The sequence below is a fragment of the Panthera onca genome, chromosome E1 (assembly GCF_046562875.1).
Source record: "Panthera onca isolate mPanOnc1 chromosome E1, mPanOnc1 haplotype 2, whole genome shotgun sequence".
Classification (NCBI taxonomy): domain Eukaryota; kingdom Metazoa; phylum Chordata; class Mammalia; order Carnivora; family Felidae; genus Panthera; species Panthera onca.
Window position 1 is genome coordinate 27,781,457 of NC_138352.1, and position 16,435 is coordinate 27,797,891.

At 54.1% G+C, this 16,435-nt stretch overlaps 1 protein-coding gene across 7 annotated transcripts in view; it reads left to right on the top strand.

Annotated features, from left to right (window-relative positions):
- Positions 1 to 16,435, top strand: part of TOM1L2 (target of myb1 like 2 membrane trafficking protein) — a 120,570-nt gene that overhangs the window by 77,599 nt on the left and 26,536 nt on the right. For 6 of the 7 annotated variants that reach the window (XM_060647099.3, XM_060647100.3, XM_060647101.3 and 3 more), the window contains exons 5-7: positions 7,469 to 7,603; positions 9,068 to 9,226; positions 11,943 to 12,059. In XM_060647099.3, coding sequence (XP_060503082.1) covers positions 7,469 to 7,603; positions 9,068 to 9,226; positions 11,943 to 12,059 — 411 coding nt within the window. The remainder of the gene's footprint in view (positions 1 to 7,468; positions 7,604 to 9,067; positions 9,227 to 11,942; positions 12,060 to 16,435) is intronic. The other variant, XM_060647105.3, reaches the window with a different exon arrangement.

The window sequence follows — 16,435 nt, forward strand, 5'->3', positions numbered from 1 at the left end:
TGCTGGCCTGGCAGCAGTGCATGTGCACCGCCTGCAGGGGCGGGAGCAGGAAGGGGCCCTGAGGGCCTCGCTCGCTTGCTCGCTCCTGTCCGGCCAGGATGCACTGGACAGTCTCCCTGGTCCAACTGGGAAAACCCAACGGGCTTTGGATAAGGGTATAGTTCCCGGTGGGCTTGCTTACCTGCCTGGGGGGGAGGATCCTTCTTCTCCAGGTTCTGGAGCTTCACGAAGAACTTTTATCTTTGGTCGTGGCCAACCAACAGAAACAGATAGCATTCAGAGCTGGCAGATGGCTTGGCTTCTATAACGCGGTGAACGAAAGTATAAACAGGATCTTCAGCCTTTTTTAAAATTGAATTATACGTACAGGAAATCACACGTTAAAAAAGCATGTACAACTTGACAAGCTTTTACGAACTGAACACACACGTAGAATCTAGCCTCTGTGTCGTGAAGCAGAATGTGACCTGCCCCCAAAGAGCCCCAACTGCCTGGGGTGACCACCTCACAGCCTAGATGGGTTTTTCCTGTACTTTTTAATTAATTTATTTATTTTTAATGTTTGTTTATTTTTGAGGGAGAGACAGAGCACGAGCAGGGGAGGGGCAGTGAGAGAGAGGGAGGCACAGAATGCAAAATAGGCTCCAGGCTCCGAGCTGTCAGCACAGAGCCCGATGCAGGGCTCGAACTCCCGGGCTGTGAGATCATGACCTGAGCCAAAGTCAGAGGCTTAACCGACTGACTGAGCCACCCAGGCGCCCCAGGTTTTTCCCCATACTTGAACTTCATCCGCGTGGACTCTGCAGCAGCACTCAGTCAGGTCTGTGTGTCTGGGGCCTTGTTTGCGGGCCTCACCTTGTCATTGGTGTGACCAGATAGGCCTCCCGTGCCCCCTGCTCATGTCGCTGCACCGGGTCCCTTTGGGGGAACGCGCTGCCATTGTGTCTCGTTTCCACTGAACACTCGGTGTTTCCAGTTTGCGGCCTTTGGGAACACCGCTGCTGTGAACAGCTAGCACATGTCGTTGGGTGAACATACGTATTCGTTGTTACTAGGTACGTATTAAGGCACGTAGGTGAAGTTGCGTCTCTGTTGGCCAAGCACAGTTCTGTATTAGCAGTTTCACGTGGCTCAGCCTCATCCCTGGGAGTGGAATTGCTGGGTGGGGAACGGCCGCGCTCTGGTTGAGTGGTTACTCTGGCAGATCCCTGCTGCTCTTTCCCACCAGCATGTGAGAGCTTTCATTGCGCCCCATTTTCACCAATGCGTCCTCATTCTGGCCCACCTGATGCCTATGTGGAGGCATTGCGTCTTGTCAACCTGTTCTCAACTCCCCTTTTAATTAAAAAAATTCTTTTAATGTTTCCTTACTTTTGAGAGAGACAGAGAGAGACAGAGTATGAGCGGGGGAGGGGCAGAGAGAGAGAGGGAGACAGAGAGTCTGAAGCAGGCTCCAGACACGGAGCCCGACACGAGGCTTGGGCTCACAAACCATGAGAAGGAGATCACGACCTGAGCTGAAGTCGGACGCCTAACCGACTGAGCCCCCCAGGCGCCCCTCAACTCCTTGGAGGAAGAAGATGATTTTATTTACACGTTTAAAAACTGCACCACCCCCGCCTCCCCGCCCAGAGAGTCTGATATTCCCCCCTGGAGAGCATGTGCTACTCCCACCATAACACAGAACAGGGCCGGGGGCGACAGATCCCTGGACCTTGTGGCAGCCCGTAAGTGGGCAGCAGGCCACAGTGGAAATGCGGTTAGACAGGAAAGAGGTTCAGTTAAATGTGTGAGTGCCAGAGCCACAACAGGTTCTTCCTCACCATCTGGATGTTTCCTGGTGCTCTCCGGAGTCCAGCTGCCAGGAAGTGGCACCGGCCCAGTCCCAGCCCTGCCCTTGGGGAGCCATCGATTTTATGGAGAGACAGAAGCTTGCAGATGATAGAGGGCCAAGGGCCTCCCCAGGGAGCACTTGAGCTGGCTTGGGGACATTTGAGGGGCAGCCCTAGACTCTGAACGTATCGACACTTGAAAAGCTTTTTTTTTTTTTAATTTTTAAATTTTTTTATTTTTAGTTTCACTTTTTAAATTTACATCCAAATTAGTTAGCATATAGTGCAACAGTGATTTCAGGAGTAGATTCTTTAGTGCCCCTTACCCATTGAGCCCATCCCCCCTCCCACGACCCTTCCAGTAACCCTCTGTTTGTTCTCCATATTTGAGTCTCTTCTGTTTTGTCCCCCTCCCTGTTTTTATATTATTTTTGCTTTCCTTCCCTTATGTTCATCTGTTTTGTGTCTTAAAGTCCTCATATGAGTGAAGTCATACGATATTTCTTTCTCTAACTTCTTTTAGCATAATACCCTCTAGTTCCATCCACATAGTTGCAAATGGCAAGATTTCATTCTTTTTGATTGTCAAGTAATACTCCAGCACTTGAAAAGCTTTTAAAGCCAAGGGGTTATATAGACAAGTGCTCCCCCCCCCCCCCCCCCCGATCAACCTGGCCCAGGACGCTTGGTTGGTGCTCCTGGTGGTTGTGAGACCTGTGGCTCTGACAACCAGGCATGGCCTGAGCCCACTGTCCCTTTGATTGCTTCCTGCCTCTGGTGGGAGCTTTTTCTTTTCTTTCCTTTTTTTTTCTTTTCTTTTCTTTTTTTTTTTTTTTCTTTTCTCTTTTCTTTTTTCTTTTCTTTCTCTTTTCTTTCTTTTTTCTTTTCTTTTCTCTTTTCTTTTTTATTTTCTCTTTTCTTTCTTTTTTCTTTTCTCTTTCAGTTTTATTTCATTATTTACTTATTTAAAACTTTTTGGAAGTTTATTCATTTTTGAGAGAGAGAGACAGAGTATGAGTGGGGGAGGGGCAGAGAGAGAGAGGCAGACACAGAACCCGAAGCAGACTCTAGGCTCTGAGCTCTCAGCACAGAGCCCGACGTGGGACTTGAACTCACGAACTGTGAGATCATGACTTGAGTCAAAGTCGGACACTTAACCGACTAAGCCATCTGGGTGGCTCTTCTTTTTTTTTTTTTTAAGTTTATTTTTATTTATTTTGAGATAGAGGTAGAGGGCAAGTGAAGGAGGGGTGGAGAGAAAGGAAGACAGAATCCCAAGCGGGCTCTGCGCTCTCAGCACAGAGCCTGATGCCGGGCTTGAACTCACAAACCATGAAGTTATGGCCTGAGCCAAAATCACGAGTCGGACACTTACCGACTGAGCCACCCAGGCACCCCAAACCAGCTTTTCTACCAGTCTCCCTGTTCCTTAGAGAAATGGGTGCTTGTCCTTCCGTATCCCCATGGCTTCCTGCCCACCATTTCTTCTGATTACTTTCCTGGGATGCTGATCACAGGCATTGTTGGCCTGAGATTGGTCACACAGGTGCCATTCCCGGAGCTGTTTGCCATCAGCAGCCCTCTGCTGAGAACCCATGGACACCTGTCCCTCGTCCCCACATCCCAGCCTCCTGTCATCGAGGCATCTGTGTCCCTGGCTGCCCTCTAGCCATCCGTAGCCACCCCAGCTCCACTGAACCCCCCAAAAGAGACACCCCTCAGGCCGTGTACACCAGGGGCCCCGCCCTTCAGAACGCCTGGGGAAGACTGCCCTCCGAGCCCAGTGCGTAAACTGCCAGGCAGGGCAGCTGGAAGCGTTTACCCAGGGATTGAGCTGTCTTGAGGGGAGCTGGTCTCTCTGCAGCAAGAGAGCAGGGAAGCCTGGTGAGCTGCTTTCTCACTCCCAGCCTTTGAACTGCCTGCCAGTTTTTTTTTTTTTTAACGTTTATTTATTTTTGAGCCAGAGAGAGACAGAGCATGAACAGGGGAGGGTCAGAGAGAGGGAGACACAGAATCTGAAACAGGCTCCAGGCTCTGAGCTGTCAGCACAGAGCCCGACGTGGGGCTCGAACTCACGGACCGTGAGATCATGACCTGAGCCGAAGTCAGACACTCAACCGACTGAGCCACCCAGGCGCCCCCTGCCTGCCACTTTTAGCACCCTCTCCATCCTGGTCCCTTGGCTGGCCTTTGGCTGCGAGCCTTTCTGTTTCTTCTTGGGGGGTCCCATTTGTTGAGAAGACAGGGATACTCGTGCTCTGTGCCATATCCCTCTGCCTTTCCCTTTGGTTGTTTTCAGGAACAGAAATGATACCATCCCAGTAGGGTAGCCTCCTGGTGGCCATGCCTATCCTGCGTGCCTCCCCCCTTACCCCTTGCCCTGCCTCCCCACCCCCCTCCTCCTAGCGACAGAGTCTAAAAATACTCTCTTTCCACTGAAGGGGTTTTTTTTCCACCAAAGAAAGTGAGCTGACTGGGGAGGAGGAGGGGGTCGGAGCTGCTGGAGGCGTTGTGTTCTTGGAAGGTGTCAGAGACCTGGCGGCCGGACCTTTGGCCAGATTCTGTATGGACTGGCAGTTCTCTGGAGACCCTGTCACCGGGAGTAGGAGGTCTGATCTGGGGGCATAAGCAGAACATGGCAGAAGCGAAGAACAGAACCCATCGTGTAAATGAGCAGTCGTTCATTGATCTGAAAGTTGATGATTTAAAACTGTGTTAAAATTTGAGGGATTTAGAAGCAAGTCGGGTACGGTTTGTGTTGGTATAAGGCCTCTGTCTGGGGTCTGGTGTACAATCCCAAGGAGCAAAGGAGAGAAAAGCATGAAATTCTCTTTTCTCTCCTTCCTTAGACCTTCCCCTGGGTCTTTCGACCCCCTAACATTGTAGGCATAGGCCCGAAAAGGGAGAATTCCATAAAGAGTGGTGAGGTGGTCACTCTGTTGTTAGCCAGCTAGCCCCTGTGACAGGGACCCCTCAGAGTGCCAGCACTGCCGTGTCACTTTGCTTTCCTATAGGGCAGCCTGCCAGCACCACCCCTGTGGCTCCTTGGCTTTAGGTTGGGGACCCAGAGTAGCCCAGACTTCCTGAGGTTTTCCACCTCTCCCCTAGAGCAGAGTCTGAAATCTCAGCTGGGTCAATCGTGTAGAGAGGCTTCTGTGTTGTCACTGTCACCTCAGAATGTGGACAGCCTCTCTGGCCATCTTCCTGTGTTCTCTGATGGAGCTTGGTAACTGTGAGTACGAAATTCAACCTGACTTGACAAATGACGTCTGACTGCCTTCTCTGCAAGGGCGAGACTCGGTGTGTGCCTGCAAATGTCTGACCTAGTGGAGAGAAGACAGGAGCACAGGTATTTGGGCATTGTCCCCAGAAGATGAGAGAGGCATGTAGCGTCTCTGGGTTTCTCCCGGTTCTGTGTTTCCACCTACGACTCTTCCTTTAAAGGTGCCCCTGCCCTGTGCCCTGTTGGCATCAGAATCTTGTTCAGAAGAGAATGCTGCCAGGAACGTATGTTCTGTTAGTGGCCACCTCAGCCACACTGCACAGGGGTCTCATACAGGGGTTGAAACAGTGGCAGGTGGGAAGTGAGTAGCTTAGCCAAGACTGCTTGGTTGCAGATAACAAATTCTCATTCCAGCTGGCCTAGGCAAAGAGGAGAGTCTGTCAGGACAAGGTAGGGCTTCCCAGAACCCTGGGTGTGACTAGACCTGGGAAGGGACAGAAGGGATCAGAAAAGCCCACCAGTCCTCTCGTCTGTACCTCTCAGCACACTGGTCTCAACGTCCCACATAAAAGCTAGCTCTTGCTCCCTGGTCCCCGCTGGGCACATGGCTGCCCACATGTAGAGTGGACAGTGTCACCTACCCAAGAAGAGCAGCCCAGCTCTCCCCAAGCCCGGGGCCTAGCTCCTGGGTGGAGGGGAAGCTGACTGGCCCAACTTGGGATGTGTGTTTCCCTCTTGGTGCCACAGAATACATAGTACTGGAGAAAGGGGGCCTGTTGAGTCGCTGTTTGGGCAGGTGCCCCAAGAACTATCCCCCGTCTGGAGAGCACAGTGATGGTTCTTTAATTTCCACTCTTCCTATCTTGGAGTTGGCTGAGGTGGAGAACAAGATAACTGAAAAGCTGTCCCCTGGAACTGTTGGTCCTCCCGTTGAAATCGAGGCAGGAAGTGGCAGCAGGAAGGACCATCATGCTTTCTTCTCCCTGGCCTCCCACCACAGGCTATAAACCTGGCCTTAGACCCTAAACGAACCCACTAGCTGCATTTTGAAGCTGGAGTCGCAGGACTCAGCTGGATTTTGAATCAGGTGGCAGCAGCCAAGGCAGCTGGTGGAGAATGGGGCTCCGGGGCACTCCCTGGGGGGGCGGGCCTCAGGGGCGCTGCTCTCCAGCTGGTGCTCCGATGGGCCTCCGCAGGCACCACAGGCCCCACTCAGAATCCAGGAGGAAGTGTCGGCCGAGAGGGGCCGTCCTCAAGCGGGCATTAAATCCCTGAGTGTGCACATTCGATAAATGGATCAAGGAAGCCAGGCTGACGGTAATGTTTGTGGTGCGATGTATCAGTCGTGATGAGCAAGGCTTTTTGGAAACTGACCTTTTAACTTCAAGTGGGTCTGGTGGTTAGAGATAGAGTTTCTGGGGCTGCCTCAGGATTGGTTGGAACGCAGTGCTAGAGCCAGGGAGGCAGGGAAATGCTTGTGACAACAGCAGAATTGGCAACGGAACCGTGGGCGCGAGACGCCGCGCCGCCTCTTCTGGGTACATATAGGGTGACAGGACCGTTTTGAAGAGCTGGGCTTTGTTTTGGGGGAGCCCTTTGGAGATGCTGCTGTTTTTTTTTTTTTTTTATCCTGTAACTTCCAAAGAACCAAATATTTAAATTTTTTTTTGAGTGTCATGAATCAATGATCAGTGTCTATTGGGATATCCGTTCTTTGCTCTCTGTGTTGTGTTTTCAGCGAAGGGGCTCTTGTGGCCGTGCTTTCCAATGGCTTCTCCGATGTGGGCACGTGGGCGTTGCCACGGTGGGCAGCTCCGGGCTCTCCCTCCCCTGAGCCTCTGCCACCTCCCCTTTCCGGCCAGGCGAGGTGGTCTCCGCTTTTGCGCTCTCTGAGCCACTGAGGAGACCTTGCATTAGCCTTTATTTCCGCCACACATCAATTTCTCCTTTCCTTTCTGCTCAATTTGCCTACGGTTCCCGCCTCCGCCCACGGGAGCTCTGCTGAGCAGAGCCGCGGCACTCCGGTCCCGATGGCATCCCGCGGGCACGGCAGCGAGGCAGCCTCCGCACGCCCTTCAGCTAAGCAGCGCCAGGAATTGATTTCCCGGCGATTAGGGAAATGCCCGCATTTTAGGATGCGTCACAGTGCTTAGGTGTTACTTCTCCGCATCTTCTCCAAGGAAATGCTACACGCTGAATTAAGTTTTTGTGTTTTTGTTCATGCTCAACAGCACCATTGAAAACCCAGATTTCACCAGCCCCGTCATGGCAGCGCTGGCGGGGGCGCGGGGGCAGAGTGGGTTTGGCCAGCATGATTGGCATTTGAGGGTCGGAGGGCACTGGCCTCTGAGAGAGGACCTGGGCTGCCCTTGGTGAGAAATGCTTCCTGACAGGCCCTCTTTCATCCTCCCAGGCGTGGGCTGATGCCTTTCGAAGCAGTCCTGACCTCACCGGCGTTGTGCATATATACGAGGAGCTGAAGAGGAAAGGGGTCGAGTTTCCCATGGCAGACTTGGACGCTCTGTCTCCCATACACACACCACAGCGGGTAAGCTTCCAGCTGGCGTTCTCTAGAAAGACCTACTGCAGAACGGGCAGGCCACTGCCACCACCCTTCTGCTGCTCCGTTTGAATTATTCAGCTTGTCATCACGCGTTCTTAAAGCTCGAGGGCATTTCTTTTTAATAACAAGGGGAATGCAGGAGTGAGACGGCTGGTTGGCTGGTGATTAAGTGGCAGCAGTGTCTTCCCCCACCCCCGCTCCCAGTTCTCATCTGACTGTGCAAGGAGGATGTAACAGAGGGATCGGTTCCGAGATTTTCCTGGAAATGGCTGCTTGGGTGGAGCCAGCCTGTGAGGGCCCATCCCGTGAGGGTCACTAGCACCCGCTTTTCCGAGGGCCCAGGAATCTCCCTTTGGGAGTGCCGGAGCACCTCCGTGTCCGTGGCAGTGCAGAGGAGCTGGTGACATCACCGATCGTGGGGCAGAGGGCAGCTTTCAGTTTTTTAGACTGTACAAGCCAAATGGATCTAAATTCTGTTTTGAACTGAGTGTTCGGTGTCAATCCAGACATGCTTGAATTCCTCCAGCCTTGGAATTCAAAGCCCAGAGAAGGCCTCCTCCCGTCGAAGCCTCTTACAACGTGAGGCAGCTCTGTGCTTCAGAATGAGAAGCACGCAGGTGATGGTGACCGTTCATCCTGGGAAGCTAGTACCTCTACTGGGTGGAAATCAGCGCCCGGCCCCAGGGGGGAGCCAGGAAGCTCCAGGATCTGGGAGAGAGGCACCTTGTGCCAGCACACACACTCTGCCTCGCTGGCCCCATCTGCCCATCTCCAAAATGGGGACAAAGAGTCCAGAGTGCCTGTGCAGGTCTCTTCCATGAACACAGTTAACGTTCGAGGCTTTCTGAGATGCTCAAAAGGGAAAGCATAAGGAATTCTACTTTGCAAAGCTTTGTTCTCATTATGATCCCTCCAAACCACTTACCATGCCTTGTGGAATAAACGTAACCTGTTTTATTTTTCTAATAATGACACAGAACAGCATTGTTTTGTGCTTATAATTACAAAGAACATTCGGTAAATTGCATAATTGCTATTTATAGTAGTTTACTTGTAAAGGCCAAAATATAATCTTCTGGTACCAGATAGGGATGTGTGATTAGCAAAACTTCATAGCAGCCCCCCTCCACTCAGATTCTGAGGGGGCCCTAATAACGGGAACCCTGACCAGAGCTCTCACGGGGTGCCCTCGGCGCTGCCTTTCTGAGTTGCTTGGTTTGTCTGGGAGGTAAGTAGAGGGAGGAGCCCTTGGTACCCCCCATTTGTGGAAGGAGAGACTGGGTGCAGGAGGGGCAGGGATTCCCCGAGCCTCACAGGTGAGCCGTAGAGCCAGGCCCGCTGCCTCCCTGCAGGTGGCTGTGGCGGGAGGGGCTGCCGGGGCGGGTAGGCGCCGGGCCCAGCTGCACGGGCAGCCCAGGTGAACAGAGGACTTTGTTGTTGCCGTGCCAGAGCGTCCCCGAAGTGGATCCGGCCGCGACCATGCCCAGGCCCCAGTCGCAGCAGAGGACGAGTGCCAGCTCCTATTCCTCGCCTCCTCCTGCTCCCTACTCCGCTCCGCAGGCCCCGGCTCTGAGCGTGACCGGCCCCATCACGGCCAACTCAGAACAGGTACTCGCACACTTCCGGGCCATAGGCAAGTCGGCCGACTGTCTTCGCGCGCCCTTCCCGGAGACGTATGGATGCTTTCCCTGACCAGGCACTGTGCTAGTGTCCGCGACCCACAGACGGAAGGGAGGGCCCACCGTGCAGTGGGGAGACGGGTGCAGAGGCTGCGTGGACGGTGTGGTGGTGCGGTTGCGGGAGCAGGAGCTGAGAGTTAGTGCTACCTGGAGGGCAGCCCCGGGAGCCGACGCTGCTGAGGCTCTCGAAGCCGGAGCGGGGCTTGTCTGACAAGGCGTGCGCCGGAGGCGTGGAGGAGCGGGGCGCTCGAGGGAGCAGCAGGTGGAGGGTTTGGGGGATCAGTGCAGGTGCAGGATCGGAGAGGCAGAGGGTGAGGCCAGCGCACAGCCATGGAGTTGCGTTGTGAACAGCCTCGTGAGTCGCGCGGAGCGGTTTGGATTGATCCTGTAAGAGGCGTCAGCCATCAGAGGCCGGTGACCCGCTCAGCAAGGTGCCGTGAGGCCGAGGCCGGGATGAGGAGGCCCTTAGGAAGCATTCTTCCTGCCTTTATTCCAAACCCTGCCCACCTTCCCTGAGTTATTTCCTGAGAGGCCAATGCCATTGAAATCCCAACCTGGATTTTTTTAGACGAGTCGTGGAGGCTAGTATTTAGATGAATCTGTAGAATTGCCATTCAGTAAAATTTGAGAACTGATCAGACTTGAAAAAAGAAAATCCATTCCAGTGTTTGTGACAACGTCATTATTTACGGAAGCCCATGTAGACAGAGGGGTCAAGCGATGAGGCGTGGTTAACCGAGGTGTTGTGCCAGGGTTGCTCACGTTTCCGTTCTCTGGCGGCCCCGAGGAGGCGAGCAGGAGGAGGTGAGCTGGAGGTCAGACGGGCCTGGACTTGAGTCCCCACTCTGCTCCTCACTGTGAGGCTTCGGCTGGGTCACTTTAACCTCTGTCGACTGTTAGTAGAACGGGGCGGTGGTTCTTCCTCTTACCCACCCCCGGAGCAGTCATGAGCTTGTCGGGCAGCTGGATGGGGTGGCCTCGTGATAGTCCCCCCGAGTGCCGCGTGCCCTGTTGAGGAGAGGAGGTCGAAACCCATAGCTAAAACCCGGGCCGTACAATAAAGTGCTATTCGGTTCACTCCATTCTGCCCTTTCTCACTACTCACAGTGGCCAGGACCTGTCCCCAGAAGGGAAGCCCTGGGGAAGAGGGTCTCTGGCGGCAGGCTCTGCTGCTACGGGCAGAAGTGTGTCCCTTTCTGCCCGGAGGGAAGTCTGACGTGTCTGGAGTTGGATGGTCACTGAGACCCTCCACTGACTCTTTGCCGGTTGCGTGGGAGCTCGGGAAGAGCCCTGCCAGCAGCCAGAACAGTCTGGAGGAGGGGCTAGAATGGGCGAGAAGGGGGAGAATGGAAGAGCGGCCTGGCTTTGAGGGCCCTTCTGATCCCATGTGGTGTCTGTTGCATTCCTGAGCTTCCAGGGTCAGAAAGCTCTTCTGGCTAAGACTGGGGAGGACTTCGCCCACTGGGCGGAACCGGAGGGGAGAAGAGCCTCTAGGGATCTCACCCAATGCTCTCATTGACCATGTGTCCATTTTCCATCCAGTACACATTTATCGAAGTCTCCTGTCACTATCCCTGTGCTCGGAGTGCAGACCTCAACTCAGCAGAGTCCCCGTCCCCAGGAGGTCAGCCAGGACAGGGGCGGGGGTCTGCGGTAGGAGGTGCGCTGCTTGCTTCTGCCTCAGGGAGGGCAGGGGAGAGTCAGAAAAGGCTTCAGTGAGGAGAGAAGGTGGCATTTGAATTAGGTCAAAGCGCAGTTAAGAGCCATAGCAAATCCAGTTCTCTGGATGTTTTAGTGGAAAAGGGATCGATCCTGGGTGCCTGTGGGCCAGCACCTTGCAGGGTTTCACTTGGGTTACTCACAGCAGCCCTGTGAGGCCGTCGTTTTCACCTTTCCATAGCTGAGGAACTGAGGCTCAGATTAACACCCGTCCTTTACAGTGTCCCTCCTGCAAGAAAGAGGGCCCAGGCCCAGGCCTTGGGGAGCTCTGTCGGATGGGAAGGTCAGGTATTTTTCACGGGGACCTTGGTAGGGAGCTGACTTGCAAGGGGGTCTCCCCTGGAGTCTTCTTTTGGTCCCTCTGCCTCATTCTTGCCACACTGGGAAAGTGCAGCTAACGCCAGCCAGCCTCTCAGAGGACCATAGTGCTTAGATTGTGCACTCCTGGGGCCAGAGTCTATAACGAGGGGGTTCTTTATGAGGATCCCAGTCCTGAAGAGCCTTTGGGGATCATACACTCCACCACATTCACTGGCAAGAATAGGGACGGAGGCCTGGGGAGATTAATGCCCCACTCAGAGTCTTGCTGTGGGAGGGCCGAGCCACAAGCCAGCTCAGTCCCCACTGGACCCGGCGCTCTTTCCCTGTACAGCGCTGCCTCAGTGTCATAGCAGAGTCACCTGTGACAAACTCTTGGTTAACCAAGGGCCCCGTGGGGGTGGCCTCACTCCCGCATTCGCTTCTCCCTTAGAGCTGCCGTTGCTCTCACACCCAGACCAGAGTGAGATAAGAAGCCGCCTTCTGCCCAGCACATGCAGAGGAGTGACCTACATGTCACAGTGAATGGGACTGTCACCAGACAGGTTCAGGTTGACTGACCTCTCCTTCCTGCTTTCCTCCCCACTCCCACCTCCCCGGCCTAACAGATTGCCAGGCTTCGGAGTGAACTGGACGTCGTTCGAGGAAACACAAAAGTCATGTCTGAGATGTTAACAGAGATGGTCCCCGGGCAGGAGGATTCGTCCGATCTGGAGTTGCTGCAGGTGAGGGGGGGCCTCATCTTGTGGAAGGTCTGGACCTGGGGAAGCGGCAGTGAGGCAGGAGCGGAGCCCGGGGAGACTGTCATGGGAAGGGACATGTAGGCTCACACTCAGCCTCATGCTTCCTGGCAGCGATCAGATGCCAGCACCAGGCTCTCCTTTTTATTTGCCTTCATAATATCTTGGCCCTGATAATAAATTGCCGACTGCAGAATACGTGCCCCTCAAAAGATGAAGGAAGTATAAGGAAGAAGATAACTCATTTTCTTTGATTCCAGCACCCAGAAGTAACCCCTGTCGATGTTTTGATGCATTTTTTTCACGTTTGTTTTCATTTCAGGTGTAGTTGAGATCCTATTATGTGCCCCGTTTTGTGTATCGCTTTGCTTCCTCAACATTATGTCGTAAACATTTGTGACAGGACCTCCTCAACCTTTCCTACACGAGGGAGCCCTTCTAGCCACACTTTATCCCCCAGAGACTCCTGAGACTGAAATTAAATAGAAGCTCCTTTTCTTTTACTGAATACTGAGGATTCTGGGCTGGGGTCGCCAACATTATGGTTCCTGAGGACCCGTTGCTAACTGGCCTCTTCGCCCCCTGGACACCGAGTGGGTCTGGGGGCATGACCGAGAGGGGTCCAGTAGCAGGGCCAGCCTGCAGGGCCGCCCTCAGACTAGTGTCTGAGCCAGCCAGATCCAAAGCTAGTGACCAGATCTCCACCACACCCATCTCAGACGACTCTGGCACTTGTAGAAAATGGCACCCGCACTGCCCTTAGAAGCAGTGACCTTCTGGAGGCGTGGAGAAAGGGTGCCATAAACTGCAGGTGCCAGGATCTTTTCAGCGGGAGGCAAGATGCTTGAGTAAACAGGTCAGGAGCCAGACTGGCTTGGCGAGCTGGCAGGAGTGCCTCACGACGTGCCTGCTTCTGCTGTTCTTGTCTGGCGCTCAGAGTCGTCAGTCTTGGCCCCCCAGGCGCCGTACCTCCCACCCTGCTGCTGGCACACAGCTCGCAGCCTATGAAGGCCCGGCTCTGATGGCCCTGCCTTTCAGCAGTGTGCACAGCGAAAGTGACCTGGTCCCAGGCAGCCTCTTGTTGTGCCTGCTTCCTCCTGGGAAGCCGTCGGCTCCTAAGGAGGTGAGGTGAGGGTGGGTGAAGGCCTGTTCTGGGCCTGACACGGAGCAAAGCGGAGGTGCATGGAGTGTGGTCTCTGCTCTGGAGGAGCTCCCAGCCTGGTGCGGGAGGCAGACAGGAAACAGCTCCTCTCCACGAAGCCGTGACATCGGGTTGCTCTTGAAGCCGAACTGAGTACTCTCAACCGGCCCGAACGAGGAGCCCTGAGCGGCCTCTCACAGACCTCACCCCTGACACCTGCAGCAGACCAGGTTGGCCTCAGTTTGGCAGGTCCAGCTTTCCACTGCAGGGGACCCAGTGTCCCCTTAATGTGTCACTGACCTCCATTCCCAGCCTGCAGGGGGAGTTCTTCCAGGCACTGGAATCTGAGAGCAGTCCAGAAACAATCGAGAAACTGAGAGGGCCTCTTGAGGCAGCGTTGTGCTGTGTCAGCGTCCGAATTCCTGCTGACGGGGGGTTTGCAGTGGACAGAGCTGAGCTCCTGGCAGCAGGGGGTGGGCCGAACAAAGCCAGCATGCTTCCAGACAGCCATAGCAGACCCAGACAGCAAGCATACTCCGTGCGTGCGTGCGTGCGTGTGTGTGTGTGTGTGTGTGTGTGTTTAAACAAGCCCATCAGCCAAGACAAACAGAACCTAATCTCCTGGCATCAGCTCACAGTTTTCAAAAATAGGTTGCTTCCCATGACGTTTTCCTTCCCTCTGTTTTGTTCCAACTCCAAGCCTACCAGCCCTCCCTGCTATCGTATAAATCAAACAGAGAAGGAACGACTCCGGGTGCCAGTGGGAGGCTGGCCTTCCAACAGGGGAGATTCAGGAGTTGGGCAGCTCTGTGTGAACAGCCACGGCTCTCCTTGCCACCGGCCTTGCTCCTCAGTCATTCTTGACATCTTCCCTCTTCTTCTTCCTGGGACAGTTGGAGCCAGCTGGGCAGGGGCTCCCAAAGGCCAGGGCCACCCCAGACAGCGAGACTGCCACATGGGAAAATGCCACCATCTGCTTGGAAAGTGATGGGATTGGAATGTGCCCCGAGGACCCCTCAGTTGAGCTGGAGGGCAGCCAGATTGCTCAGGGTAGAAGCTGTCCAGAGCTCACAGTGCTGGCCAGGGCCATGGAAATAAACCCATTTGTCACCACCCCAAATGTTCACGCCAACAGAAGCTGCTCCCGATTGGAGTGTAAACCTCTGGGTAGGAGGAGATGCAAAGAGAGGAAATTGTAGGTGTCGGTCCCGGGACGTATCGGTGTGGCGACCATAACCATGGGCGGGAATGTCCCGATTGCTTCCTGTGCCTAGCAGAGCATTTTCAGGTGTGGCCTTGAGCAGAGCCACAGCGAACCTCAGCAGGAGAGCCATTTGCTTCAAGGGAAGCGGAGGCCACTCCTCATGCTGTGCTGTCAGCGTAGCCGGAGACCCTGAGGGAAACTGAGGCAGGGTGCCCGGAGGGAACACTGTGCCGTGTGGGATCCTCCACTCCCTGAGCTGGGAGAGTCGTCCTCGGCAGTCCGGCTCCACACATGTGCTCGGATTCCGCCTACAGCGTGTTGCCTGGTGTGCCTGCCTCATCTTCCTTAACATCTTCTTGACACAACAGGCTGTTCACGTGAGCCCATGGAAGCACTTCGTTTCCAAACGCACGTCCTAGTTAGACTTTGGGAAGCGCCGCGGCGAGGCAGCAAGAGCCACCGGGTTCACATCCAGGCCCTCCCGCTGACAGGCTGGGCGACACTGGGCCAGTCGCCTACCCCTCAGGGCCCAGAGTGATCACACTCAGAAGGGTAGGAATCGTCCGTTCGAGGTGGCGCACAGGCCCATCATACGCAAGTTGGAGCCCCCGTGATTATTATCGGCACCCCCTTCTATACAGCGAGCTAAAGTCTGTCTCCCTGTAGCTGCTACCCTGGTCTGTCATCTTTGACGACGGAACAAAACAAAGTCTTCTTTGGCGAGGTGGGTCCTTAAATGTTTGAGGACTGCCATAAGCCCTTCCACGGCCCGGTCCCTGTGTGGGACAAACGTGGCTGTTGGCCGCCCACCTCGTAGATGACCTGTCAGTTCTCAGCAGGAGTCGGGTGCTGTAAATCGAGAGCATTTCCATCAACACAAAACCTTCCATCTCTTCCTCATATGGCCGGTAAGCCAGGTCTTCCCCCATCCTGTGTGTGGGCACTTGGGTCCGGGCCTGAAATTTGAGACTGCCATCTGTGTCTGCTAGAGTTCACGTCCTTAGCCGCAGCCCGTGAGTCCAGTGTTTGAAATCTTTAAAAGATCCCGAGGCTGTCATTCGGTATTCTCTGTCTCTCCCAAATTAGCCTCTTGAGCTTAGTCTTCAAATAGTAATAACTTTTAATTAATCCGGCGATGCCAAAATTGGGCATTCCTGCGTGGCCATCCGTCAGATAATAAAAGAAGCCCTCCTCCACATTGTTTCTTCAAGTAGCAGATGGTATATCCCCTCTTGCGTCTTGCATCATTTCAGCAAAAACCAGGATGTCCAGGACCATTTTCTCTAGAGAAATCTAGTTTATTCTACATGTTTAGCTTCATTATCCCCCCCTCTCTTCAACAAAGAGTTTCTCCTCCTTCCCCCCCCCCCCCCGCCTTCCTTTGCAGCTATAGAAAAGAGATCTTTAGGACCTTGTTCCGTGCTCCTTAGAACTTGGAGAGGGTTCAGAGGAAATCCATAAAGATGATTAAAAGATTGTTTTATGAGGTGGGGATGAGAATGTCCCTTGAAGAAAAGATAAAGGCATTGGGATTAATTAGACAGAAAGAGGATATTTTAATACGTTCTGATCGATGGAGGGCTTTCGCACAAAGAACACTGACCAGCTGTTCTCCTCCTCTGTTGAGAAGCCGAAATCTTCAACACGTAGGAAATTCCTGTCCTGGCTGTTGCACAGTGGGAAGGACGACCTGGGCAAGACTTCGGGCCAGAAGAAAGTCGCTCCGTTTGGTTGGTTTAGAGATGGAGGTAGGCAGAGGAAGGTCTCCCCAGCTGCGCCTGCCCTGGGTCTGGCTGCGTGTGACCCCATGAAGGTCATGCAGGCGGCCAGCTGGTGGTTGGTGGCAGAAATCTCAACATTCTGGTTCTTCTCTCCCCTTTGATCTCTGGCTTTTTTCTCACTGTTTATTTATTTTAAGACGATGGGAGTGCCGGAGTGGCTCAGTCACTTAAGCATCCTACTTTGGCCCGTGTCTTGATCTCGCGGTTTCTGAGTTTGAGCTCTGCGCCGGCTCTC